The 26538-nt window shown below is 37.0% G+C and overlaps 2 protein-coding genes across 2 annotated transcripts; one reads left to right on the top strand and one right to left on the bottom strand.

The window, feature by feature from the left end:
* Window positions 1–10: 10 nt before the first annotated feature.
* Window positions 11–2570, bottom strand: cisd2 (CDGSH iron sulfur domain 2). The gene is made up of 3 exons (XM_079616641.1): window positions 2207–2570; window positions 1391–1605; window positions 11–997 (listed from the first exon to the last, which is right to left on the bottom strand). The coding sequence occupies exons 1-3, from the start codon at window positions 2307–2309 to the stop codon at window positions 908–910; spliced, it is 408 nt and encodes a 135-aa protein (XP_079472767.1). The 5' UTR covers window positions 2310–2570; the 3' UTR covers window positions 11–907.
* A 1135-nt stretch (window positions 2571–3705) lies between these two features.
* Window positions 3706–25984, top strand: suclg1 (succinate-CoA ligase GDP/ADP-forming subunit alph). The gene is made up of 9 exons (XM_079616626.1): window positions 3706–3913; window positions 5310–5410; window positions 9206–9322; window positions 9597–9809; window positions 12011–12068; window positions 15883–15966; window positions 16070–16221; window positions 21253–21441; window positions 25476–25984. Exons 1-9 carry the CDS (start codon window positions 3880–3882, stop codon window positions 25500–25502), a joined length of 975 nt encoding a protein of 324 aa, XP_079472752.1. The 5' UTR covers window positions 3706–3879; the 3' UTR covers window positions 25503–25984.
* Window positions 25985–26538: the final 554 nt, after the last annotated feature.

Here is a 26538-nt window from a genome sequence, read left to right on the forward strand (position 1 = left end):
GAAGATAAAACAAGTTTGGTTACCTTTTATTTTATAAAAGTTATTAGGCACATTCCAGTTATCATACAAATGCAATTTTTATGAAAACATCTATGAACAAGAGCCATCAAATACAAAACCAAGTGGTACAAGAAAAAAGATTGGGATTGTCAAACTATTTATAACTTTGAAAGAATGGCACACATACTATGAATTGTAATTATCGCACAGCATGTTGGTTCAGGTGGACAGAGAAAAGAGGGCACATTTCTTTGTTACATTATGATAAATGTTGTAATATATGAATGATGTGTAACAATAGCTGTGACCAAAATGCAACGGGAAATGTCTAGGTATACGAACAAAAATCAAGTTTAGTATCCTGCACTTGAAAATGTTAAAATAATTTAGTCAGTATTGTCGGTTTAGGAATAATGCTGTAGAAGGCGAAGAGCAAAAGCAAATCCTAATAATGTACTTCACATTGAAAAGTTAAAAGTATAATTTGTTGTTGGTGTCTTGTCAAAGAAAATGTCAAACGCATATAAAATAGTATTAGTACAAGGCAACTTAGTTAAAACTGAATCTAGATGTAGATTAAGATTAGAAAAGACACTTTCATGGCCACAAAGATTGATTAGCGACGATAACCGCCATTTTTCCTTATGGCCCTATTATATTGCACACAAAAGTCAAACTACATTTGCCAAGTATAACAAAAATAAACACACAACAATGTAACAAAAAATAAATCAAAATGATTAATCTCTCTGAATCAACCACAATATCTAATAGCTCTATATTTCTACACAATAAGTTGAATAAAGTTTGGGGTAAGTACAACAAACAAAAATAGTTTTACAGTTGCATTAACAAAAAAAAACTGAAATAACAGAGTTTTGTCCCACTCTGAGCCTAAAAAGGTGGGCTACAGAGTCTTCTTCTTAAGAATAAGTGGACCAACGTTGTCCCCCGTCAGCTCATTATGTTTTATGTGCGATTTATCGCAAACAGGAAACTGCAAGATAAGAAAGAACAAATTAAGTGTTGCTGGTGACTGTGGCTTAGGCACACTTTTGACAAAACTCACACTCTCAAAGAGGAAGCAGAAAATCACACGTTCACACACAAATTAGGCTAACAGTTAAAAAGTGGTCATAGCATACATTTTTGTATTACTTATATATATATTCCCAAAAGCTCCAAATATAATGTTAATCAAGGTTTTGTTTTGTGCCAATAAGTCAAAATTTAGTTGTTCCATGTTCATTTCCCCCCTTTGGTGCTGTTGTAGCATGTTTTGATAGTTAATTGAACCACTTTACCGCAAAAGTTCTAGGGAAAAACAATATCACCCACATGGATAAATTGATTTTCTACATAAAAATGTTTTTCTCTCAGGCATTCCTACCGTTTTAGATCGCCAGCAGCGACAGTAACAAACATTTGGAGTCCTCAGGTCCTCTATGTCGATCTCATTCACAACTCTAGGGTTTTCTTTTTGGATCTTCAGATTTATTAGACTGTCTCTTTGCTTTTTCTTCTTGGGCAGGAAGGGCCGGATGGTCAGATAACCCAACAGAGCCAAAATCCCCAATAATGGCAGAAGCCGCAACCACTCTGAAACTGAGACACAGTGTTAGAACTTATTATATACTTAATGACAACAATCTGTGCATGTCAGATAAAGTTATATTCAGTGATTAATACACTTTTTTATATTTGCATATATGTGCATTAGAGATGAACTGTTGCATTACACAATGACAGTTGCTGGACCCTGAAGATTGGTCATTTTAGGTGTCTGTACAAACAACTTTAACTTACAGATGCAAATATTTCTGCATTTCTTGTGCCATCATCTATAATACTACAATAAATCATAACTCTTAGGGGCAAAGCATGTTATCAGATGCTTTGCGTGTTTTGTTCTTCACATATTTCTAAAATAGACACACACTGGTCGTTACTTTGTATGAAAATAGAACCTCTTGTGAATCTTCTCATGCAATTGTATGAAAATAGGTGAAAGATAATACAAAAAACATGTATTTTTTCTTACCCAGAAACACGTGCAGGCAACCAATTACTTATTTACGCGTTATTTGAGTGTTTAACAGATGCAAAACATAGACACATACAGTACATCACTCGTTCTATGCAGGCATTCCCGCGTAACTTTCCACCTACGCTTGTGACATTTTGTATAATGATGAAAAACACATACCTGTCAGTCGCGCAAACCCTCCGATTGTATCTGGAAGGGGCAGTTTCCTGAGGTATGCTGGAAATTGTACTTTGATAATCCTGGAGATACTTTCTAACACCATCTTGAATGACTTTGTGCGCTTCTAATTGAGAGACCCAGCAGGAGGATATTTCCTGAGACGTTCTACGTCATCGCGTTAGTGCACTTGCGTAGTCGTTTCCGTTTGCTTTTGAAGAGGGACTATTCAAGGCTGGAAGAATATACGTAGTTTTGACTGTGAATAAGCGTAAGTGCACCACGCCCCGTAAAAGTGTCAACCAATCACCGTCTGCAGAGTTGGTTGAGAGCGATTGGCTCGTCTGTCACCGCGCCACTTGCTTTCAGTTTTTAATAGCTCTTTACTTTCTTTTGTACAACGCAAGGGGTCTGGACAATAACAAATACATACTATATAATTAATAAAGTTAGAGATGTATCCTTTAAAATATCACAAAGAGTACTGTTAAACAATTATTTAAACATATTCGGATTTAATTAATTAATTATTGCACATTTTGTAGCTTACACTTTTTTTGTAGTGTGTGTGTATAGCCTATTCAAGAATGTTTTGGATATATTTCTCTAACATTCCGTCAAGAACCTCCCTGTTTTTTTTATATACAATTTGAGTTGCATTATGTAATTTTATTATTATTAATAATATTTACTTTTTTGTACATAAATATCCTGACATTGATTGCATTTCCTTTATTGTAAATTGTAATTTTACTCCTGGCACAATTCATTATAATTAATACAATAATTAATAAAATAATAATTCATTCATTCATTCATTCATTCATTCATTCATTCATTCATTCATTCATTCATTCATTCATTCATTCATTCATTCATTCATTCATTCATTCATTCATTCATTCATACATACATACATTCGACACTTGTTGTAAACATCTGATGTGAGCTGTTCATTTGGTAAATTGTTTAATATAATAAATTGTTAAAAATAAATCATTGTACAGACAATTTGTTTAATTTGTACAAAATAATGAATTAATTGTAGTTCTCTCCCCAACGTATTCACAGAAATTTCAGTCATTTTGAAAAGAAAATGGAAGCTATTAAACTTTTATTTGTGCAATAATGTGGATCATTAGTATACTGGGTGGTCATGTTCACAGTGTGTCTTTCTGTCTTCTTATTTCTTTTCATTTAACCCCTGTTTAAACTGTAAATAAAATCTAAATATGGATACTGTGTATTATCACTTTCTTTTAGTGGTATAGTACTGCAAAAAAATCTAATTAATTTAATGCTATTATATTATATTATATTATATCATATTATATTATATTATATTATATTATATTATATTATATTATATTATATTATATTATATTATATTATATTATATTATATTATATAGAACACCATTGTCCAGCATTCCTTGCGCTTTTAGGCAAATAATGCCCGTTTTCATGGATTAATTTTAAATACAGAGTTAAATTTATTTCTAAAGTCGCATGCAATGCTATAGTGTGTTTTAGAAGTAATTTACCCATAGACTGTAAAAAAAAGAAGCATTTACCGCGTATGAAGGCGATTATATCTCCTCAGGCATCTAGCAGGACTACTATGTACGCTGACGTTTAGGTCCATGTCTGTCCGGTGTCATTGGTGAATGACCGAAGATGTCTCATAGCAGGTTGTTTGCCCGGTTCCTCTGTAAGTAAAACGAACACGAGTGTTGTTACATCTTAAACACATCTCTGTCTTTGTTTTGACGTTGTTCCAGCAGCTATTGTAAACGTGGAAGTCATTTGTTTCTTTCTATTTTGATCAAACACACACAGTCAGCTAATGCTAATGCTGATGTGTTGCTGTCTTCAGCACTAAATGTGACTTTATGAACGGGTGACCTGTACTGGTAAACGTGTTTCATTTCAACCTCATCACGAGGTTGTCTTTTTTTTTTTAAATGTCTCTTAATATGTTAATGATATTATCTGGATAACTTTGAAGGTAACAGACTGACAGCACTATCATTTGAAATAACTGTAAGGGACAAGTCTGTGTCTTTGCAACCGTTATGATAAAAATTCTGCTCATATCCTCCACTAGGATGACACTATTCTTTATAAGTCTGTTGAACGCTGTTAACAGTACTAGTGTGACATGTAGGTGTGTGGTTGCTTGTGCTTCACTGTATGTGCTTAACATTTTAAATATAGTTTTTTATAATAATAATGTAGAAAATCAAAATGTTTAGAGCATGTTACAATGCCTGTGAAAGGGTTGCCACTTTTGAAACTCTTGGTTAACTCTTCCAGTCTTGTGCAATTAAATTGTCTGTCAATAATGGAATTTTCACTCCAGCTGAACAGAAAGCAGTGTTGGCTAACTTCCCTATGTGATACACTGCATACTGTGCTTTTTCAGAACCGTAAATCGCAAACTTAATTAAATTACAGTTTAATGCAATATGCAGTTATTTCACATCTGTTGGAAGTATGATCATATTTGGGGTCCATGGCATCTAAAAGATTGAAAACCCCTGGTCTATGAGTGGTTTAGGTGAACTTTAACCTAGAGAAATGTGGATGGGCCGTTTAATCCTGTCAGCTGTGACCAATAGCCTATTTCTTTAAGTCCTATTCTAAGAGTCAAAACTATTCGCTGATCACTGATAAACTTATTGAGTCTTTTGGTTCAGCTTGGTGCTTTGCAACTATTGTCATCTGTTCCAACCCTGTGTTATTTCTAAACTCTTTGAGAGGTCAAGGCAGCATGACCTTTGGACATCAGACACTGTAGGGAACGATTAGAGAAATGTGAAAGAGAAGCCAACAACTTCTTCTTAGATCTAAACTAAGTTTTCTAATATAGCTGCCAAGTTGACTGCATAAGTGTGACAGATTAATAAATAAACTGCAGGTGTGTTGGACACAACATGAAAACATGAAATCCAATATTTATACAAACAGCAACAGTTGGTCATGATCATGCAGACTTCACTAAGAATGTAAAAAAAAAAAATCCTCTTAAATGTTTCAAACACTTTTGGATGTGTATGTATTGATCCTTGGTTCTTATTCCACTGCTGTTGTCTTTGTATTTGCAGTGCAGCAGGCTGGGGTGAGACACTGTTATACTGGCAACAGGAAGAACCTTTACATCGACAAGAACACTAAGGTCATCTGTCAAGGTTTCACAGGAAAACAGGTGTGTAACCCCCGTCTATGCACCCCAAAACACCCTGCGTTTCAGCCTAAATATGTGAAAAGGTCTGGTTTCATTTTAGTTATTTTATTTCATTTTAGTAACTTTTTGTTAGGGCTGTACACGATTAATCGCGATTAATCGCATCCAAAATAAAAGTTTGTGTGTATTGTGTATAATTATTTTGTATATATAAATGCACACACATGCATGTACATATTTGAGAAATATTAGCATTTATATACTGCATATAATTTTTTATTAAATTAATATTATATATAAATATAACTATTTTATATATAAATAACACATTTTTCTTAAATATATACATACATGTGTGTGTATTTATATATACAAAATAATTATCCACAATACACACACACACATATTATGTAAACACAAACTTTTATTTTGGATGTGATTAATTGCGATTAATCGTTTACAGCGCTAGTTCTTGTTTAGTTACTGATTGAAGTAACCAATATTTGATTGGTTGTGGCTCACTTGAATGACAGGAAACTGGCTGAGAATTGAGCAATAACAGGACATCTCACTGTACTTTTGAACTTGATTCTCTACTCACCATACCTGACCATAAGGGGTTAAATGTAGCGATGCATTGAAATGTAAGCAACCAAAAGTATTTGATCAGATGGAGTGTTTTGCCGTCTATTTTGGATAAACTAAAACATGTAAACATGCCATCTGTGTGGATGATAGGGCTAGTCTATGCTATGAAGCTTTCTATGATTATTATTCAATTCTATGAATGTATTTTAGTCTCTGCTTTAATTTTATGCCTGAATAAAACTTCACTAAACATTATCTGTAGCGTGCTTACCATTCAAATATCTCTATAAGCTTTTTGTTGTGTTAATTTTGGTATATGACAATAATATGACAACGAAATGATCAATAATAAATGTTGTTTTGACACTTTGTTTTACAAACTGAGGGAATGTAAATCATTTTCATGGTAATTAACATCATGCCACAGATTCTGTTGATAAAGCCAACATTTTATTTACCCCAAAATATGAAAAAGTGGATAAATCAGGTTTTGAAAACAGTGAGCTAAAGAACACAGATGAATCTGATGAGGTGGATGTAAAGTCTACATGTTTATGAAACCCAAAAGGGCATTTATAATTTTGCACATCATTTTAAGGATATGAAGGATACAGAGGTCAGTGTTTCTTCCTTGTTTGTATTTATGTTGCCCACAACATTTTGAATGCAAAGTGGTTTTTGATGCCCCCAAAAGAAACAAGTGGGAGGAAACAATTACAAATAATAATATATTAATTTAAAAAAGATGAATTCAACAAATAGCAAATACATTTGTTTATAAATCAATATATTAAAGTGCACCTATTACGTTTTTTTTAATTCCAATTTTACCTTTCATGCGGTGTGTAATATATCTGTTTGTGAATGTGAGGTTTTTTGGATCAAAGTGCACAACAAATTAAGTTATTGGCTCCTGTCTTTTTTTAAAGTATGAGGACTCGTACTGGAATTGATACGGAAAAACCGACACCAACGCTCCTGATCGTGTCACTGTGTGTATACAAGTTTTGAGGAAGCCTCCAGAGCTGAAATTAGTTTTGTTTCCGAGAGGTAGACCAATCATCCATCTGATCCAATCAGAGCAGAGTATAGGTTCACGGAACGCAGGGGTTTAGAGACACCAAATCTTCGAACAAAACGTTTTCAGCTTCTAAGAAATAAGGTGATCTGCAATGTATATTATGAGAAATGTAAAGTTTTTTATTTTTTTACCTTTGATGCATGTAAACCTCCAAAACTACAGGAACCTTTAAAATAGCATAATAGGGGCACTTTAAATGTATACAATAAAAATATGACATGACCGCTTTAAATACTATTGTTATACATGTGTTGGGTTTTAAATGTACTATCTTTTCATGCTTTACTTTATTATGTGAGGAGAGACAGACACAATGGTTCTTGACATCTGTCCATAGGGCCTTTACGCTAAAACTGCTGTCTACAGCATCCAATAACCTTGCTTTTCTCACCCCTGTGATTTATTTCCAAGCTCTCATTGCATTTCTCTAACTCTCCTTCACCCTCTTTCAAATGGCTCTTTACCATAATAAAGGGTTATTAGATGAAGTTTTAATGAACACTCATTATAATTAGAAAGGGATGAGGAATGACTGGAGTGTCATCGCGGCATATTAACTTTGCTGTTCGGCTACATAAGCAAACCATACCTCAAATTAATCGCTACACTGTTAACGGAGGCAGCGTGCAGGAAAAACGGCAAAGTTAGCTCAGCACTTCAGCGTTAATGAAGGCATGAGAACAAATGATGGTAGAAAAGTTGGCAAGGGGACGCTCGGAGGGGGAATGGATCGAAAACGTGCCAGGTTTCCTTATTCCTTCTAATTATATATAAAACATTACAGTGGTAGATATTGACGTGATACGGGCGACCCTTACCTTTGGACTTATCTGTGATGTTTCAAAATAATTTGTAATAATTAACATGGACATATCGGGAAAGGAAGGTTAAAGTTCGTGACGTACCATTTTCACAGACTGTTCAAATCCCTAATCATGGGGAAAGAGTATTTTACTGATACATTTTTATTTTACAGCATTCATTGATTTTATAGTGCTCCACATAATGAAAGTGCATTTGTAAGTCTATGTTCTGGACTGCATGCTGGGAAATTATATACATCATGGTTCACATTAGTGTCTTTACATTTAGTCTGTAATTTAATAACCAAGCTAAACTGATTTGTCTACATACTGAAAATCTTGCAAAATCGTGCCTAAAATATGCTATGCTTGACCATTACGCAAAATAATGTTTTCTTTGTGTAATGGTTTGGGTTCTGTGTTCCAGCAGTGTGTCACATGTTAGTTATACAGATGCAATTTAAAATGTGACAGACTTTTTTATTTATTTGTTTTTATTTTCATTTGTTGTATTTTGTCAAGGTCCATTTGCTCTTTATTGATATATTTAACTTTATTTGAATTAGTTCAATTTTATTGAGGTCCATGTACTGTGCATTGTCTAGAATTTTTATACTTTTGTAAAAAAAAAAATCAAACCCATTTTCACACACTCTTTGACACCTATTTTTCTTTTTCCTTTGACAACTTTTTATTTCATGTTATTTTTTAAATTCTGCCTTTTGAGAAATGTCACCTTTGCACTTTGGTCTGCTCATGCTCTGGCAGTGGATTTGCTTTTGAGTTCAATATAAACGTTAACGTTTTTATTAGCAGTTTCTTTGAAAAGTGTACAACATACAGTAGCAGTTGTTGTGTGGTCACAAACCAATCAAAAATGATGCGGTCTTAATGGTTAAGATCAGATTGAATTAAATGATCATGGACCCGTTTAAAAATAATTTCAGCCACTCCTTCTACTGCTAAGATTTGCAGAACAACAGGTGCTTCACATGAGCAGAAATGGCTCAAGGTTTAGTGAACTTTCACACACTTCGCTTATATCTTTAGTTCTTTTAGTGATTAGGAATGATAGTATCTGTCTGTTCAGAATGAGTAGTTTGTATCAACAACAAACAATCTTTTTGGACAGGGAATGACGTTTTATTTTCTCATTCTCAAAGTTACTGTGTGTTTTCATAGTACACCAATATCTTTTACTCAAAAGGAAACCTAGATTTTCCTTTTGTTTTGTGATGTGATCCATTTTAGTTTTAATACATTACAAGCTGACTGTGCTAAACAGTAAGCCAAATTCATTTCTTTCCTTCATTGAATTATCTATTTTTCTCCCTCTGTCTCTAGGGCACCTTTCACAGTCAGCAGTCTCTAGACTATGGCTCTCGCTTAGTAGGAGGAGTCTCCCCAGGCAAGGGGGGCAAAACACACCTGGGTCTGCCAGTCTTCAACTCTGTGAAGGAGGTAATGGCCTGTGTGACTGCTGACAGTCTCCTTTAAGCCACAGTTACTTTTTGGACAGCTGGTCTGATTCTCTGAGGGTACTAGGGGACATTTAAAGGGACTTATTTAGAGCAAGCGGTGCCAACAGTAACAGAAGTGTTAAAGGCCAGAGGCTGGTTGTTTAAACGTTATCCGTTTAAACACTTTCAGATAAAGCCCAACTGAAATGCTAAAATTGGATGTTTGACCAAGTATTTTTTTTAGTTCTGTGAATGATTCTTAATTTGTTTTTTAGGCTAAAGATGGCACAGGGGCTGAAGCCACCGTGATCTACGTGCCGCCCCCTTTCGCTGCAGCCGCCATCATCGAAGCAATTGACGCAGAGATACCACTAGCTGTTTGTATCACTGAGGGAATCCCTCAGCAGGACATGGTGCGGGTCAAACACAAGCTGCTCCGCCAGAACAAGACCCGCCTCGTTGGCCCCAACTGTCCCGGTGTCATCAACGTGAGAGCTGCATTTATGCTTTTTTTTGGTCACACTTTAGTTTAGGGTCCAATTCTTACTATTAACTAACTATGATTTTTGCATCAATAAACTCCTAATTACTGCTTATTAATAGTTATTAAGGTAGTTAAGTTTAGGTAGTGTTATTAAGTGATGTAGAATAAGCTTTAATAAGAATAAGACATTAATATGTTCTTTATAAGTACTAATAAACAGCCAATATCCTAGTAATATGCATGCTAATAAGCAACTAGTTAATGGTGAGATTTGGATCCTAAACCTAAAGTGTTACCTTTTTTTTTTTTTTTTTACCCACACAGGTTTTTGGAAACCTTAGTCAACTAACACAGGATTTGTAATATGAGATTAAAATGCTGTAAGTTTTGAAGAGAAGGCATATGGTTGAAGTTGGCAAAATTGTGGATGTAATTTTAACACAAAGAAGCCTCTCTTTGAACACTGTCTCTCTCTTAAAAACACTGTTTAAAGTCAATATGGAACACATTCACAACCCAGTTTACTCCCGTAATGTGGCGGATGAATCAGGATATTAGGTTGTGGAAACTTAGTTTGTGACTTTATCCATCTGAAATGGTTTAGATTGTGGAAAGTGGTCCTTATACACTACCATTTTAAAGTTTCTAGAAAAAAAAAATCTATATATAATTTAAGTAAAATTAGTACTTCTATTCAGCAAGGACATGTTAAAATTTATAAAGTGACAATAAAACATTTTTAGATTTCTATCTCCACTAACTGCAGTTCTATTGAATTTTCTATTGATCAAAGATTCTTTATTTAGCAATGCAACTGTTTTCAAAATTTATAAAAAGAAGATTTTGAGCAGCAAATCAGCATTCAGAAAATCAGCAAAAACTTTTGACTTACTCTTTTGGCGTAATGCCTGGTTCAGATTACACAATTTTTGTGTCTGTTACGATGGTCACTGTGTCAGGTTACGCGATTTTGACTCCTAAAATCTTGTCGTGTCGTAGACAAGAAACATGTCAGACTCACGTTGCTTTCTGACCAGTCATCGCGTGCCGTCTCAGACGCAGACATTCACTCGCACGTATAGTATATGTCATATACACACGGTTGCTGTGTATGCCACCGAAGTTTCATCATCACGCATGGAAAAGACACAAAAATATAGGCTACTGAATCCGGTATGAACGCATTTAATCTGTCTAGTCTTTCCTAATGGAATTTATGTGCTTATTTGGAAATGTGCTTTTTAACGATTGGATTATTAATTTCACTTAATTATTTAGATTGAATAGACCCGTGCTGATAAAATGAGTTTTATATTATTAGTGACGTTCACAGCGCCGTCATGGCTAACATTTTTATAAAGCCTATTAGCAATAAAGACATCTAATATAAAATCAATATTTATTCACCTAGTATAATAATAGTAAGTTATCTCCCTCGTGTCCCGCGAAATCAGGTCTGACCTGCAACAGAGCAATGCCAGGTGGTCACCCTAGCACACACAATCGTGCTAAAATCGTGTAATCTGAACCAGGCATAAGTCGACTTGCATAGACCGTCTTCCGGAAGCTAGTTATATTAGTCGATAAAGTTTTAAATATGGATATATTTTTTTTTTTACACGAAAGCATCACTTCACTTCAGAAGGCCTTTACTTCACTACCACCCCTTTAAAGTGGTTAATTTATTTTAAACACTGTTCCTGAACAAAAATAAACCCAAACGTTTATCTGTGCGCTGCACTTTTTATGGAGAACAGCTTTGTTTTCTGTTGCTTTTGTAAGCTCGCTTTTGTTAGACGGTTCACCGCTCCTTAGTACAATTAACTATGGTTGTTCATCAATTACTGTTTGTATCACCTTAGTTTTCTTACGAATATCACAATTAAATGGTGGATAACATCGCATCTATAATGTATAAGAAAATTACAAAAAACATACCATAAACATAAACGTCCTGTGAAATCCGTTCTGGACGATCCTCTTGATCTGTAATATTGTCAGGGTTTGAATCGGGCTCAAATTGGTTTGAAATTGACGAAGTGTGTGTGTGAAGTGTGTATATATATATATATATATATGGCCCCTGGAATGTGTATTGAATTGGGTCAGTTTTGATTTAATGTTGACTTCAAAACCTACTGCTTGTAAGTTTCAATTGCCTAAAGTGAAATGTATAATTTAAGCTTTTTTTCTCTCTACTTGTAGCCTGGCGAGTGCAAAATTGGGATCATGCCTGGGCACATCCACAAGAAAGGAAGAGTTGGTAAGAGCTCCACTGAATGACACCTTTTTTATGACAAAGTAAACTCACTCAGTCACCCTACTAGAAGAGTATGACAGAGGAGCAGCTCACATACTGATTGAATAGAATCTTAAATGATCCTTGCAAAGCCTAGCGTTCCTCCTGTCTTCAAGTTCATAAAAGAAGCAGCAGACAGACAGAGCCAAAGGGTCTCGATTTGAGATGGACCCTTTTTAATGTGTCGGATTTGTAAGAGTGTCTCACCATGTCAGGGATGATGAAAAGTGTCTGCTCGAACATGAACTCAGATGTAGACCGTAACGCAGTGTTCAGACTGCTAAAAAGAGAGCGGTGCTGATAACTTCTCATCAGTGCTCTGTCAAGGAATTTTAAACTGCAGGGCTGTGCCGTCACATCACTAGACACAGACAGATGCCACAGGTTTTTGAGGAGCTCTGAAGAATAGTACTCAGAGTTCAGCCTGGTGCCTGTTCCTATAATAAGAGTTGTGACCTCGTCTGTCTGGAAATGGTTCAGCTGAAATTGGCCTTTACCAGTACTGTCTTTCTATTAGGTTACATTTGACATTTGACAATATTTTTTTTAACGCTGGCTAGTTGCCCCCTGGTTTCATTGGGCATTAGGAACAGAAATGTTAAAACCTACTAGGAATTTACGTTTTTGCTCTCTAGAATATTGTGAAGACAGGAAACTACACTCTTAGAAAAAAAAAAACACTAGATTTTTTGACTTCGGAATTTTAAAGAACTCTTAATGCCAAAAATGTTCTATACAAGGAGAAGTGTCTTAATGATTACATAATGTTGTCATGTTTAATGGTCGTTTACATTTTTTCTTGTGATAAAGTATTTTTATAAACTGTTTAATTCATAAAATTTCATAATACATGTAAAAAAAAATATTAACTAAATCTTGCAGCACCCGAAAGAACCCTTTAAGGTTCTAAATAGAACCTTTTATTCTAAGTGTATGGTCTGCAGAACACATAATCAATGGAAGAGAAGTAGAGACTCACACTTTGATGTATTAATTTAGGGCTGTCTGTTAATTACATTATATACTGTACCTATTAAGTAATCATATGTTTGAACATTTGCCAGTTAAATTCTGCAATGTGCAAATTGAAATTGTTAGTCATGTTTTTTTAATCTAATAGTAAGTTGCACTGAATTAATATGTTCAATTAACAACACAAATTACAATATATATATATAATTAAAGCTGCAAGCAGCGATTGCGGGCCCAAGCCGGTGGCACCGCCACCCTGGTGCCTTTAGTTGCACTAAAGGCACCGGGTGGCGGTGCTACCGGCTTGGGCCCTCCATCGCTGCTTGCAGCTTTAATTATATATATATATATATATATATATATATATATATATATATATATATATATATATATATATATGCTTGGAAACATCACAGTGGAGCGGTGCTTACTGTGAACGGTACGAACTGTACAACTGACTATTTAAACAGAGCAGTGTAATTTTTTTATGTTAGGTTGACTATTTTATTATTAAATTTTATTAAGGCTATAATGAACATGCTGCGATTTCAAGATTGAAATGCTGTGTGTGTGTGTGTGTGTGTGTGTGTGTGTGTGTGTGTGTGTGGCTCGATCGAATGGAGACATAAAAACATACTCCGTCATTTTGTTCACACAGGACATCATTCAAAGTGTTTCTCTATATTTGTGTACACTCGCAATAAAGCACAACATTGTGCTTTTGTTAAACTATAAACTCTTGTCAAACTGTAACCTACAACTGTCACCCAACCAAAATATCACACACACACACACACACACACACACACACACACACACACACACACACACACACACACACACACACACACACACACACAGAATGGCAGAGAGACAGAGAGAGACACAATCCACATTCAAACCACAATATCTGACTTTCTGTTGGTCGGAGCTAATGACTGTAAATTAGAAAGTTGTTCGGCTTGATAAGATCAATATACACGCTGAGTTTTGTAACTGTAGGTAAAACTATAACTAAGTTATAACACACTTTATGCATCCTTTTTTAATCATAAATTTGTTTCCTCGCCACGGCCAAACCGTTCGAGATATCAAAAATCCCCTGGCAATTTATCATCTTCCATGTCTTGACTTCATGCTGACCGAGTTTCGTGGTCATCGGATGAATTCTCTAGGAGAAGTGTTTCAAATGCGAGAGCAAGCGTTCTCCAATCAACCCGTAATAGCCGACTTCCTGTTGGGCTGGCGTAAAACTTGACCCAGGGAAAGTTGTTCGGCCCGATTAAATCTATAAGTGTACCGAGTTTCATATTAATTCATGCAAGCGTGTTTGATATACGGACAAGTGTTCGAATCCCATTCCAGGGGGCGCTGTCGAGCCCCCCTGCCACGCCCGGGTACCAGCTTCAGCCTGGCCCTAATGGCCGCGGGTTCTGACCTGTGTGCAAAATTTCAAGAGTTTTCGAGCACGTTAAGGCCCTCAAAAGTGCCAGAGATTTTGCACACAGCAGAGAAAGGGTTAAACTAAACTAGCCCCCCTCCTCACACACACACACACACACACACAGGGGCAGAAGGAAAATGCTCCAAACAGTACACATTCAAACCAAAATATCTGACTTCCTGTTGGTCGGAGCTAATGACTGTAAATTAGAAAGTTGTCCGGATCGAAGAGAAGAATATACGTACCGAGTTTGGTTACTGTAGGTAAAACTAATACCCCATTTTTGACTAAAGGTGGCGCTACTGAGCCCCTTACCACGCCCGTTTCTGAAACTTCGCACATGTCTATTACACAATAAATGTCAAATGCATGTTGAGTTTCATGCAATTTGAAGCATGTTAAGAGCCTCAAATGCATCCAAAAAGAATATTAAAGTTTGATGCGTTGCCATGGCGACAGTATTAAAGATATCAATAATCCTTTCACAGGTCTACATCTGTCGTGTGTTTACATTATACAGATTAAGTTTGAAGCAAATCGGGTAAAAATAAGAGGGTGATTTCAAAGCATTTTGAAAGTGACACACTTCCTGCTGCCAGTTGGTGGCGCTATAACTTTGACTCACAATAGTCACATCCATGTGATCGGCCTCTTACAGCGAACACACTGCTGAAGTTTCATCAAGATCAGTTAATGTATGAGGATGTTATAACACACTTCCTGTTTCCAATATTCGCCATAAATTCGTTTCCTCGCCACGGCCAAACCGTTCGAGATATCAAAAATCCCCTCGCAACTTTTCATCCTCAATGTCTTGACTTCATGCACACCGAGTTTCGTGGTGATTGGTTGAATCGTCTAGGAGGAGTATTTTAAATTCCATTGCATGTGTTTTTTAAACTACGCCAAATAGCCGACTTCCTGTTGGGCTGGGGTAAAAAGTCAGAGCGTGAAGGATATATGAACCGATGAGATCTATAAGTGTACCGAGTTTCATATTATTTCATGCAAGCGTGTTTGATTTATGGACCAAGTTTTCGGACCCCGTTACAGGGGGCGCTGTCGAGCCCCCCTGCCACGCCCGGGTACCAGCTTCAGTCCGGCTCTAATGGCCGCAGGTTCTGACCAGTGTGCAAAGTTTCAAGAGTTTTTGAGCACGTTAAGGCCCCCAAAAGTGGCAAAAACCTTGAAAAAAAATTTATTATAAAGAAGAAGAAGAAGAAGAAGAAGAAGAAGAAGAAGAAGAACAACAAAAAACCCTTAGAAGAACAATAGGGCTCTGCGCCCTTTCAGGGCTTGGGCCCTAATTATAAAATTGCAATTTATCTTTATCTTGCTCTATTCTCCTCTTTATTTTCTCAGGCATTGTATCTAGATCGGGCACTCTTACGTATGAAGCAGTACATCAGACGACCCAAGTGGGTCTGGGCCAGTCGTTGTGCATTGGTATGGAAAACTAGCCATCGGCCATCCATTATAATATATTTGCCTAGACTACAGGAAGTGTTTAGTGCAGAGAGGTCTTTGAATAAAGTGTCTTTTCTTTCAGGTATTGGTGGAGACCCTTTTAATGGCACTAACTTCATTGACTGCCTGGAGGTGTTCTTGCAGGACCCAAAAACCGAAGGCATCATTCTGATTGGAGAGATTGGAGGAGATGCAGAAGAGAATGCGGCAGAGTACCTGAAACAGCACAACTCTGTAAGCTGCTTCTAATGTTCACACGTGATTTCTTAACTGAGAAATGCTGTTAAATTGAAAGGTTATAAGTCTGAATGTGTCTAATAATATTACCTCAACCTTTTAACACTTACTTCCTTACCCTCATAACACAAGGCTATCTTTGTGCTATCTCCTAATTTTTCTACAACAGCAACCGTCTGCTGCTGGTTAATTTAAAGCGGTTTACCGCTATACCGTGGGAATTTCTTGCTTTTCAACCGCGGTAAGACAAAATTTATACCGTCCCAGCCCTATATACAGGTAAAGTTAAAGCAATAGTTCACCCTAAAATTAACCTTCATTCATTCATTCAAACCCATATACTTTCTTCTGTCAATCACAAAAGTAAATGTTAGTCAGGATGTTCACAATACTCTTTTTCTAAACCATTAACACTGAATAGCGACCAGGGGCTGTAAAGCTCCAAAATGACAAAACAAGCATGATAAAAGTAATCCATTTGACTCTTTCACTATACTCAAGAAGTCATATTGTTTTGTGTGAGGAACAGAGTAAAATGTAGGATGTAAGTCAATGGAAAACATCTCCTCCACAGTAGCACAGTTCAAATAGGGACACATTCAAATTTAACAAGTCATGATCTAATGAGACATGGAGAACTGATGATGTTTGGCGTCATTGACATCAGATGCCATATTTAAGCATGTAAATTACGTTATATTTATGCATATTACGTCTGTTCATCACAGAAAGCGATTTTATCCATTCAAAAGACATCCCATGCATATTTATGCTGGTTTTGTTATTTCATTTTTGGTGACCTGCCTTTTAAGATCTCAAGCTCTGCATCAGCCATGCAGTCCACACACACACACACACACACACACATACACACACACACACACCACTCAAAGGTTAAGAATCACTGCTATTCATTCATGAATCACTTTTAGACCCATGATTTGTCTTCGCCCTTGGGACGTACACGTTTTTCATCTTCTGGATATCGGCAGCTTTCTCCAACAAAGAGGAACCCTCACCTCACATGGAGCTCCTCTTTCTTTGCTGGCTGGAGCTACTCACCCCTGAGCTCACATTGTTTCTGTGAATGAGAAAACCGCCTCCAACTGCTCTTTGATCTGTTTTGGCTGTGTGTGAAGAAATATCTACAGGGTTTTCATTGTGATCTTTGGACCAGGCTGGCTGAATTTCACTCACAATCAAAGACCTCCCCCACTCCTCTAACAGCGCCTCAGTTTGTGTTATTATTAAGCATGTCATATTTATTGCTCCAGTCTGAGAGCCATAGAGAGAGCTGATGCATTTACAAGTTTCTTGCAATGGGAGAATTTTTCTCTGTGATGTTAAAAAACAAGCGTTGGCACAAGAAATATTCTAGCATAGTTTCAGCCGTGCTGATTGTGCCAAATTACGTACAGCAAACTGATGCACGAAAGTCCATTTTCTCAAGAGGAACTCAGACAGCCAGACGTTATTCAGATAGAACTCAAGACTAAGAGCGTGGCAGCGGAGGGGCACGGTAACCTCAGGAAAATCAAGCAAATCGCTCTGAATATGTTAACTGCATGAACAAGTGCCTCATGTTCAAAGAGTCTCTTCTCCATCCTGTGAATCAGACTGTTTTAAAGAGCTCGTTTTTATTGTTGCCACATTTGAATTGAACTGAAACGGCGAAAATGTCAACCTGCAATTTTCAGCATTGTTGAGAAGTTTCACAGTTGCAGAAACCATTAAGCGTTTTTGTGTACTCTGAGAAAAGCGAGCATGTAGCTCTTTGAGCACGCATTAGCGCTGTGAAACTTTCCTCTTTTCCGTCCTGTCAATTAAATTAGTGGGAGAATTGAATTATTCCTCGCCGACTAGTTGCAGATTGTGTGAAATTGGTCCTTTCAGGTAAACTTTTCTCATTACCTCAACAAGGTAGTTTTTAAGTGAATGCTCCAAAGATGGCCTTGGCTCTGAATAATGGAGATCAATACATGGTCATGCTACATTTCATGCAGCGGATTCAGCCTTGGGAGAAGCATTTGGCAGTTATGAAATTTTCCGTTTGTGCCTGCTGTTAACAAGACCTGAATCGATCAGACTGTTAAACGCATGCCAGTCTCATTAAGAAGTGCGGACGGGGATGATACATCAGGTTCTAGGCGGTAATGGAAGCGGCGATCCATACGTGAGCTTGTAAACTATTAGCTCTTGAAAAAGTTATGTCAGATTTATGTTGTTGTATGAACCCTTTTAGACTGGCTTAGGAAGAGCATCTGTTTTTTCTTTTTTTTTTTTTTTGGAATAATAGTAGCGACAAAGAGCTCATGGTCCGATCCCATAACTTCACAGCACATTTAAACACCCCCACACTTCCTGTTGGATCCATATCTGGTACTTACTTTTTATTAGCTGCGGTTGCATTGTGCAAATAATAGTGTGAGCACCCTGTTTTCCTCTTTTCTGTCAATGTATCAACTCCCTGCTACACGCATACACCAGTAAGTCCTTGTGTCAGAATTGCCAAGGCAAACTGCAAAATTGCTTTTCAACGAAATTAGCATATTGATATGAATATTCCTCTCAAGTGGTTGTCAGCTATATGCTTGTTTTTGCTTATTGCTAACATTTGTCACCTAGGGAACGTTGCCCATTAAGATCCACTTGCAGTCCACAGTCACCGCAACAATATTGGGAGCTGCTGAATGATCGAGAGGAAGCTTTCCAATAGTTAATATGGAAACCTGACAAATTGTGTTTTTGCAAACGTTCATTGCAGATCTATCATCTCTTTTTCTGTAAAAATCCATTCAATTCGTACACTCCTAAAGGGATTGCTCACCCAAAAATTACAATTCTGTCATTATCTGCTCATCCACATATGGTTCCAAACATGTACCCTGCTATGTTTTTTTTTTGTGGACACAGAAGGATTATTCTTTAAGAATTTTCGCAACAACGAGTAAATAGTGACAGCATTTGGATTACTTTAAGTTTAAAATAGGGTTGTCTGGAGAGTGTCTGAGAAAGTCTTTGTCATTCAACAAAAAAGGAGCACAAAATGAAAGGATGGTGTTCCATTTCAGCATTCTCTCAAGGTTTTGTGCATGAGCAAAATGTAATTACCTCAGTTCATTATCGTAATCTTCCCAGATTAGGCTTTAGTCTGCAGACGGCTGCATGAACATGAACAGCTTGAGCTTTGAACCGAAGACGGCTCCTGTGGCGCATTATAATGTTAGCGGGTAGTTGAAGATTATCAAGCATTAGGTTAGACTGTCTTTGACTGGCGGTCACATTCATTTCATCGTCTCTACCTCAAGTTTGCATTCCCATTTAAAGTTTTTAGTGAAATCAAAAATTGCCTGTGAAGTTTAGGAACATTCCCTCTTGTGAGATTCTAATGGGCACGTCTGAATTAGTGCTGGCTCCATTTGAGCCCAGGGAGGTCTATTACACTGTAGAAAACAATCCATTAGCTTTCCTATTGATCTCTGGCAATAGCTCGGCTGACACTGGACAGGAACCCCCAGAAGTATACAACTGAAAAATATCTTCTGTAATATAATTATAAGATAACATGGTTGTATCAGAACAACAAAACTTTTTTTGAGTGGCTGTCATAACGGATATATGCTTTCCCCCTCCCCAAGAATGATGGGACTGACACATGCTAACCCGACAGGCCATGAGTTTTTGGCACAGCCTCATCAGAGTTCAAAGTTAGTATTTAGCTTAGTATTTCAGCCTGTCTAAGAAAAGCTGTCAAAACGGCCATAAAAACGTCCAAAATGCTAGTCTACCATTTCATTCTAGACACTCCCATTCACCTGTTGCCCCGCGCTGGTGCGATTACGACAGCCCACATCTCACTCTGGAATTATGATGTCATTCATGAGGACAAAATATGGTTGGAATGAGTAAAAAACAGCCCGAGCATGATGGTCCATCAGCGATGGCAGTTAATTGGCATGGACATGACAAATTACCTTCCATGAAAGTGAGATTGTATTAAATGACAGACTCTAACCACTGTCTGCCCATCTGCTTACTCCCACACACGCTATTAGATGCCTTGATCTGCCTCCTTTGTAATGCCAATTTCGCGCACAGTATGCACCATCTAAAAGCCCCTGCACTTATCTTTGCCTCTTATTTACAAGTCTATAAAAATAGAGACTCGCTTCCTGTAATTGTCTCAAAACATTATTCTTGTAGGCCTTACTTAGCTTCACTATGACCATAGTTATATTTATGGATACCCCATAATGCAGTAAAAAAATAATAATAATTGCTGTACATTGTGATACACAAGACTAATTTTGTATAAACACACACAAACACTACCGTTCAGAGGTTTGGAGTCGGTAAAAAAAATGTTTTAGTAAAGAAGTCTCACCAAGGCTGCATTTCAATAATTTCAATAATTATTTCTTATTATCAATGTTGAAAACTAAGGAGCTCTTAATGAATGAAAATAAGGAGCGCAACAAAACGTTTCTTGGGAAACACAAAAGTTTTACAAGCGAACATACATTTTTGGAGCAACAAAAGTTTTACGAACAAACACAATGTTTTATGGGGGAACACAAGTTTTACAAGCTAACGCAACTTTTTTGGGGGGCAACGCAAAAGTTTTACGAGCATAAACAGCGCTTCTTGGGGGGAACACAAAAAAAACGTTGCGTTCGCTTGAGGCAACAAGTTTTACAAGCGAACACAACGTTTCTCTGGGAGTTTAACGAGCAAACGCAACATTCCTTGGGGCAACGCAAAAGTTTTACGAGCAAACACAACATTTCTCAGGGGAACACTAAAGTTTTACAAGCGAACGCAAACATTTTTGGGGCAAATAAAAGTTTTACGAGCAAACACATTTCTTGGGGCAAAACGAAATTTTTGCGAGTAAACAAACCGTTTCTCCTGGCAATATTGCGAGTAAATGCAAAATTTCGGAAAAGTTGTAACGTGTAAAGGTCTTTACGAATCCTTGCTGTATATAAGTATTAATCTTGTTAACATTTTTTTTTTTTTACTCTTTAGGGTGCCAATGCTAAGCCAGTGGTGTCGTTCATTGCTGGCTTGACAGCCCCTCCTGGAAGGAGAATGGGGCACGCAGGGGCCATCATTGCTGGAGGCAAGGGGGGTGCCAAAGAGAAGATCGCCGCCCTGCAGTCGGCTGGAGTCGTCGTCAGCATGTCTCCGGCTCAGCTGGGCAGCACCATGTTCAAGGTGAGACCGTTTCCTCTCAGTGTGAGCTGTAACTCACAGGCAGAGTCACCACAGAGCTCACACCTCACTGTCTAAATGCTCAACTGTTTTTAGCTTCTGCAAACTCAAGCGTGCTGAGAGCAAGCCATTAAACACGTTTGTAAAAAAATCTATTTGTTTTGTTATTTCCCTCCTTTTAGTTTGAATCCTCACAGTGAGGTCAGCTTGCTGAGAACGTTTGTGTGGCTCTAGGAAATCCACTGTTCTTTGGGCCAAACAGTGACTTATATAAAGGGCCCCCTTAGACAATCACAGCAGTTTTTACCGTAAGATATTCAATAGAAAGCTACACCGCAAGAGAGAAAATGAACAAAGCTCCATTTATATTGGTGAGTTAGCAGCTCTGCCTCTTTATCTCAATTTATCACAGCCAGCGCTTTTAACAAGATGTATAAAAAGTGAAAGCGTGTATTACACTCATTCATCATTTTAGCCTTTCATTATCAGCACTAGCAAACGCTCCTTCCTCTGCATCAATACCATTTTCTTTCCTCTTCCACCACACCCCTGGATTCTAATTTGTAATCATTGGAAGTAATGATGAAAAACACTCTGGCTGGTTGTTAATTTTGCAGCCCATTGTGTTCATACATCTGTGTTTATCTCATTGGCCGATTTAATAATGATGCCACATACGCGCGCCTCAAAGCTTTTTCTCCAGGTTATCACACACACATATGTTGGCAACTCACTTACGATGTATCAACCTTTATCCCACAGTGTCTCTTATTATTCCTTGTGTTTATGCCCGGATGATATAGCCAGGAAATATTTGTCAGCTTTATGAATCTATTTAGTATCTCTTTTTATGCATCATTTTGGCCAAATCAAATTTAAAATGAAAGGGTTGGTTCACCCAAAAATGAAAATTCTGTCATTAATTACTCGCCCTCATGTCGTTCCAAACCCGTAATACCTTTTGTTCGTCTTCGGAACATAAATTAAGATCTTTTTGATGAAATCTGAGACCTTTCTTGTCTCAAAAGTTTATAAAGAGATCTTAAATCTAATCCATATGAATTAAGGTTTTTAGTCCGAATTTTCTGAAGACTCGATCGCTTTATATCATGATCAAATTGAATTTAATATTTTATTCGCATATAAACATTGATCAGCTAATATAAGCAGAAGGTCAACCGAAACTGCTTGACCCGAAAGAACAAACCTCATTGGTTCTTGCATAAGCTCAAACATAATGGAAATATAAGAATGAACCTCATTGGTTGTCACACGTCAAGCGAACACGCTTGAGCTTCTGTCTACCACAACTGATGTGTGTTGATGAATGTTTATGTGAATAAAAGCCTAAATTCAATCTGTTCATCATATAAAGTGATCGTGCCTCTTCAGAAAATTTGAACTAAACCGCTCATTTAGACTGGATTAGTTTTACTATCTCTTTATGAATTTTTTGAAAGTGTCAAAGTGGTAATTGCGTAGGCTGTCAACAGAGGGACAGAAAGCTCTCAGATTTCTTTCAAATATATATTTATTTGTGTTCTGAAGATGAATGAAAGTCTTACAGATTTGGAACGACTCAAGGGTGAATAATTAATGACAGAATTTAGATTTTTTTTTTTTTTTTGGTGAACTAATCCTTTAAGTGAACACTTTTAATATGTTCACTTAAAGTAATGATCACTTTTTGTTTACTTTTAAGTGAACAAAAGAACATTTAGATGTAAATTACTGTTAAAAATGTTTGGGGTCAGCAAGATTGTGGTAATACTTCTATTCAGCAAGGATGCATTCAATTGCTGTCAAATGCTGTTATTTTGAACTTTCTATTCATCAAACAATCCTGAAAAATATATAAATATTTCTGTAAAATATTAAGCTGCACAAACTTTTTCAACAAAATAATAATAAATGTTTCTTGCACACCAAATACGCATATTATAATGATTTCAATCACTTTTGAAAACTATATCATCTTGAAAAAACGAAAATATTTTAAAAAGCAATACGAAGTAGTTTACAGCAATATTCACATTTATATAATGTAAAATGCCACACTGGGACTTCTGTAAAGATTTTTGACTGATGATACAAACAAACTTTTGAATCAGTGTTTTAAATCTTAAGGTAAGCAGACAATTTGAACTGATTCATGAACATTTATAAAAATAAATCTAACACCATTTTTGCCAAGCATCTTTCTTAACACTTTACATCTTTAAGAAAATTAATGACTTAATATGCACGATCATTCATTTTATTTCTCATGTAGGCCCATCACAAAATCTTTGCAAATATGTTGTGAATATTCAGTAAACCATCCAGTCTTACTAGTGTGTACTACTGGATACAACACAGGAAGATACTAATGCTCTCATTCATTTACCCTCTCTCTCTCTCATTACTAATGATGTAATCACAGCAAATACTTAATTTCTTATGTTAGCCTACTCGAGGCCATTTCCTGCAATAATATTTTAGAGTGCTGGAGACAATGCACTGCTTGGCCACTAGATGGCAGTAGAGCTTCAAGTATTTTTACTGAAGAACCCGAGCGTCTTCGTTTCTAAAAACATGACATTTGCATAAGGGAATTCTCTCTGAAATGCACCATTCCGTCACCCTTAGTTGAGGAAAATGCATTTTCAAAAGCACAATGCATCACCCTGTAGCTGTATGCCTTTGTAAATTAACTATGTAAATAGCTATTCCTGACTGGAACAATCTACATTTGTCTTTGTATCATACAATGCATTTCTCACAGCTTTATGTGTTTACGCCCAGCTTCTGTAAATGTTTTTTCCCCCTTTTTTTTCATGTGCGATTAACCTTTATATGGCCTCAAATCCTGAGACTCACAAAGCCATCTCCTGTTTAATGCAGGGAGCTTTTCAGCATTTCCACATGAATAAAAAAAATATGCTATAGATTCCTAAAGAAAGACTATTAGAGATGCCAAGATGACTAAATAAAGCCTGAACAGTCTAGCCATTTAAAAAATGGTAGAGACACACACACTTCATTTAACCAACTATCATAGCTTCATAAAACGGTAAATCAATACTTGATGCATGGATTTGGTGAACGATACTCGTTAATACACCAAACACTGATAGCATACAGTGGCTATGTCGTTTACATTTACATTAAAAGTGTATTTATTCTGTAAGCACAAACAATATGGTTGGTATCCATGTTTGGTTTTATTATTGTTCATCACTGAATGTATGATGGCAGATTTATTCGCACAAACAGCACAAGTGGCTTGTGAAGAAATTGATCGCAATGGAAATCGCCAAACTCAAACATACATATTTGTCTGTGTTTTCGATCATCTCCGCTTTTACCGCAGTGTCGAGAGGGCATGCACAGATTGCAAAGATTAAGTAAAACACAGAGAAGAAATGTATTCTTTTAAGAGAAAAGCTCTGTTTGGGACACCTGGCAACCCCAAGCATGAAACCTAGAGGAGGTTTGTTACCAATGCGCAAATATCAAATTAAAAGAAAAACGGATTTTCAGTATAGTGGTCCAATATTTTGTATTAATTGAAAGCATAAATAGTTATCACGATTAAAATACAATTAATTGTGCAGTCAATGAAAATTAGAAAATTGCAATGTTGCCATTCCCTTTTTGTGTTCCATTTGAAAAAATAAAGAACAAATATTTGCTTCCTTTTACTTTTCTTTTTGTTTAATACCGTAATAATAATACACTTTAAATGGCTTTCGAAAAGTGCTTTTCATAGTCAAAACGGCACATAAAACGTTTTTAGGTAAGATTCAAAATGATCAAGTTGACTGCCTTATGAATCTCTTTTTTCTTTTTTCATCCTTTTCTTTTGTTTCCCTCCATTTCCATATTTAATTCACCTAATTTATCCTCTGTATTGTCCATTTCAGCCCTTTTAACCAGTAAACTCTGACTCGCACAAACTAACCGCTTAACAGACCCCTGCTCCGGGCATATTGGAGGCGGACCCCTTGCTGGTCATGTGTGTTTGACTCCTGTTTGCACTTCCCTGTTCTCTGCAGGAGTTTGAGAAGAGGAAGATGTTGTAACGTGTTAGAGGGAGAGTGTGAGAAACGGACTGCCCTCCCTGCCTTAGGACCTTCATCCCTGCCGGAGCCCAGCACCTTCCTCCAGGCTCAACCGTGCGCACACTTTGAGTTTTCAGCTGATTCTATGAATACATGGTCCGCATTTGGACCAGAGGGAATAAAAACATTTCAAAATCTATCACAGCCTTTGTTTTAGAAGTGTACGGCACAGGAACGTGTCCACCTTGTAATCCAGCTACACTCGGAGCAATGTCAGCCATTTGTTGCTTTATGTGATGATGTCCTCTCCCCCCCCCCCCCCTCCCAGAAAATACATCTCTAATACTCTACCTTGTTGTAGTTAATTTATTTTTACATTTGCAACACTGTCTACGCTCCATTTACCGAGAGCAGCTCAATTGCACGTCTCTGGCGATGGTGTACTTGAAAGATGCATGTTATTCTCTGGGCAGTCTTGATAAATCTATCGCCCCTCTGTGAGAGCTAATGTGTGATTTTTGAACTGAATCGCTCTAGAATGCTGTTCTCCCTTTGCGCTGGAACTCATTTGCACAATTGAAAGCCTTTCGAGTTTTCTTTTTGCAATTCACGCGGGCTCAGCGTGACCTTCTGGCTCCCTGAGTGCATTAAATGTCATTTTTCTTTGGCATTGAAAGCAAAGATATATATTTTTTCAGCATCTACTTCATGTGGCAGGTGCAATTATACACATGCAGATGGCCGCGACAGATTTCGAAAAAGCTGTACTGAAGGCGGTGTCATTGTCAGGTAATGTTGTCATGAAGTATCATTGAGAGTTGGACAGCAGATGGATTATTTAGTCTTTTCATATGACAACTTTCACTTTAGCGTGACGAATTTGCAGAGCTAAATGGGCCAAATTATTGAAATCTAGTTTGCATCGGAAAGAGCGAAACTACATGTCACCTGTCCCAGGCTTTTAGCTAGGATTTTCATTTGCAGACACGGGTTTATTAATTCTGACATGCCTCTCTGGAAGGTAAAAATGTGTGTGGGAGGACTTTCTCCTTTCGCC

Source organism: Phoxinus phoxinus (assembly GCF_949152265.1).
Source record: "Phoxinus phoxinus genome assembly, chromosome: 6".
NCBI lineage: Eukaryota > Metazoa > Chordata > Actinopteri > Cypriniformes > Leuciscidae > Phoxinus > Phoxinus phoxinus.

Excerpts from the sequence above, each read along its gene's own strand:
- cisd2 (XM_079616641.1), bottom strand. The coding sequence starts at position 2,309 with ATGGTGTTAGAAAGTATCTCCAGGATTATCAAAGTACAATTTCCAGCA. Across the intron at positions 1,606-2,206 it reads AGGGTTTGCGCGACTGACAG|TTTCAGAGTGGTTGCGGCTT; the intron begins GTATGTGTTTTT and ends ACTGTGTCTCAG. Across the intron at positions 998-1,390 it reads GCTGCTGGCGATCTAAAACG|TTTCCTGTTTGCGATAAATC; the intron begins GTAGGAATGCCT and ends CTTATCTTGCAG.
- suclg1 (XM_079616626.1), top strand. The coding sequence starts at position 3,880 with ATGTCTCATAGCAGGTTGTTTGCCCGGTTCCTCT. Across the intron at positions 5,411-9,205 it reads AAGGTTTCACAGGAAAACAG|GGCACCTTTCACAGTCAGCA; the intron begins GTGTGTAACCCC and ends CTCTGTCTCTAG. Across the intron at positions 15,967-16,069 it reads GGGCCAGTCGTTGTGCATTG|GTATTGGTGGAGACCCTTTT; the intron begins GTATGGAAAACT and ends CTTTTCTTTCAG.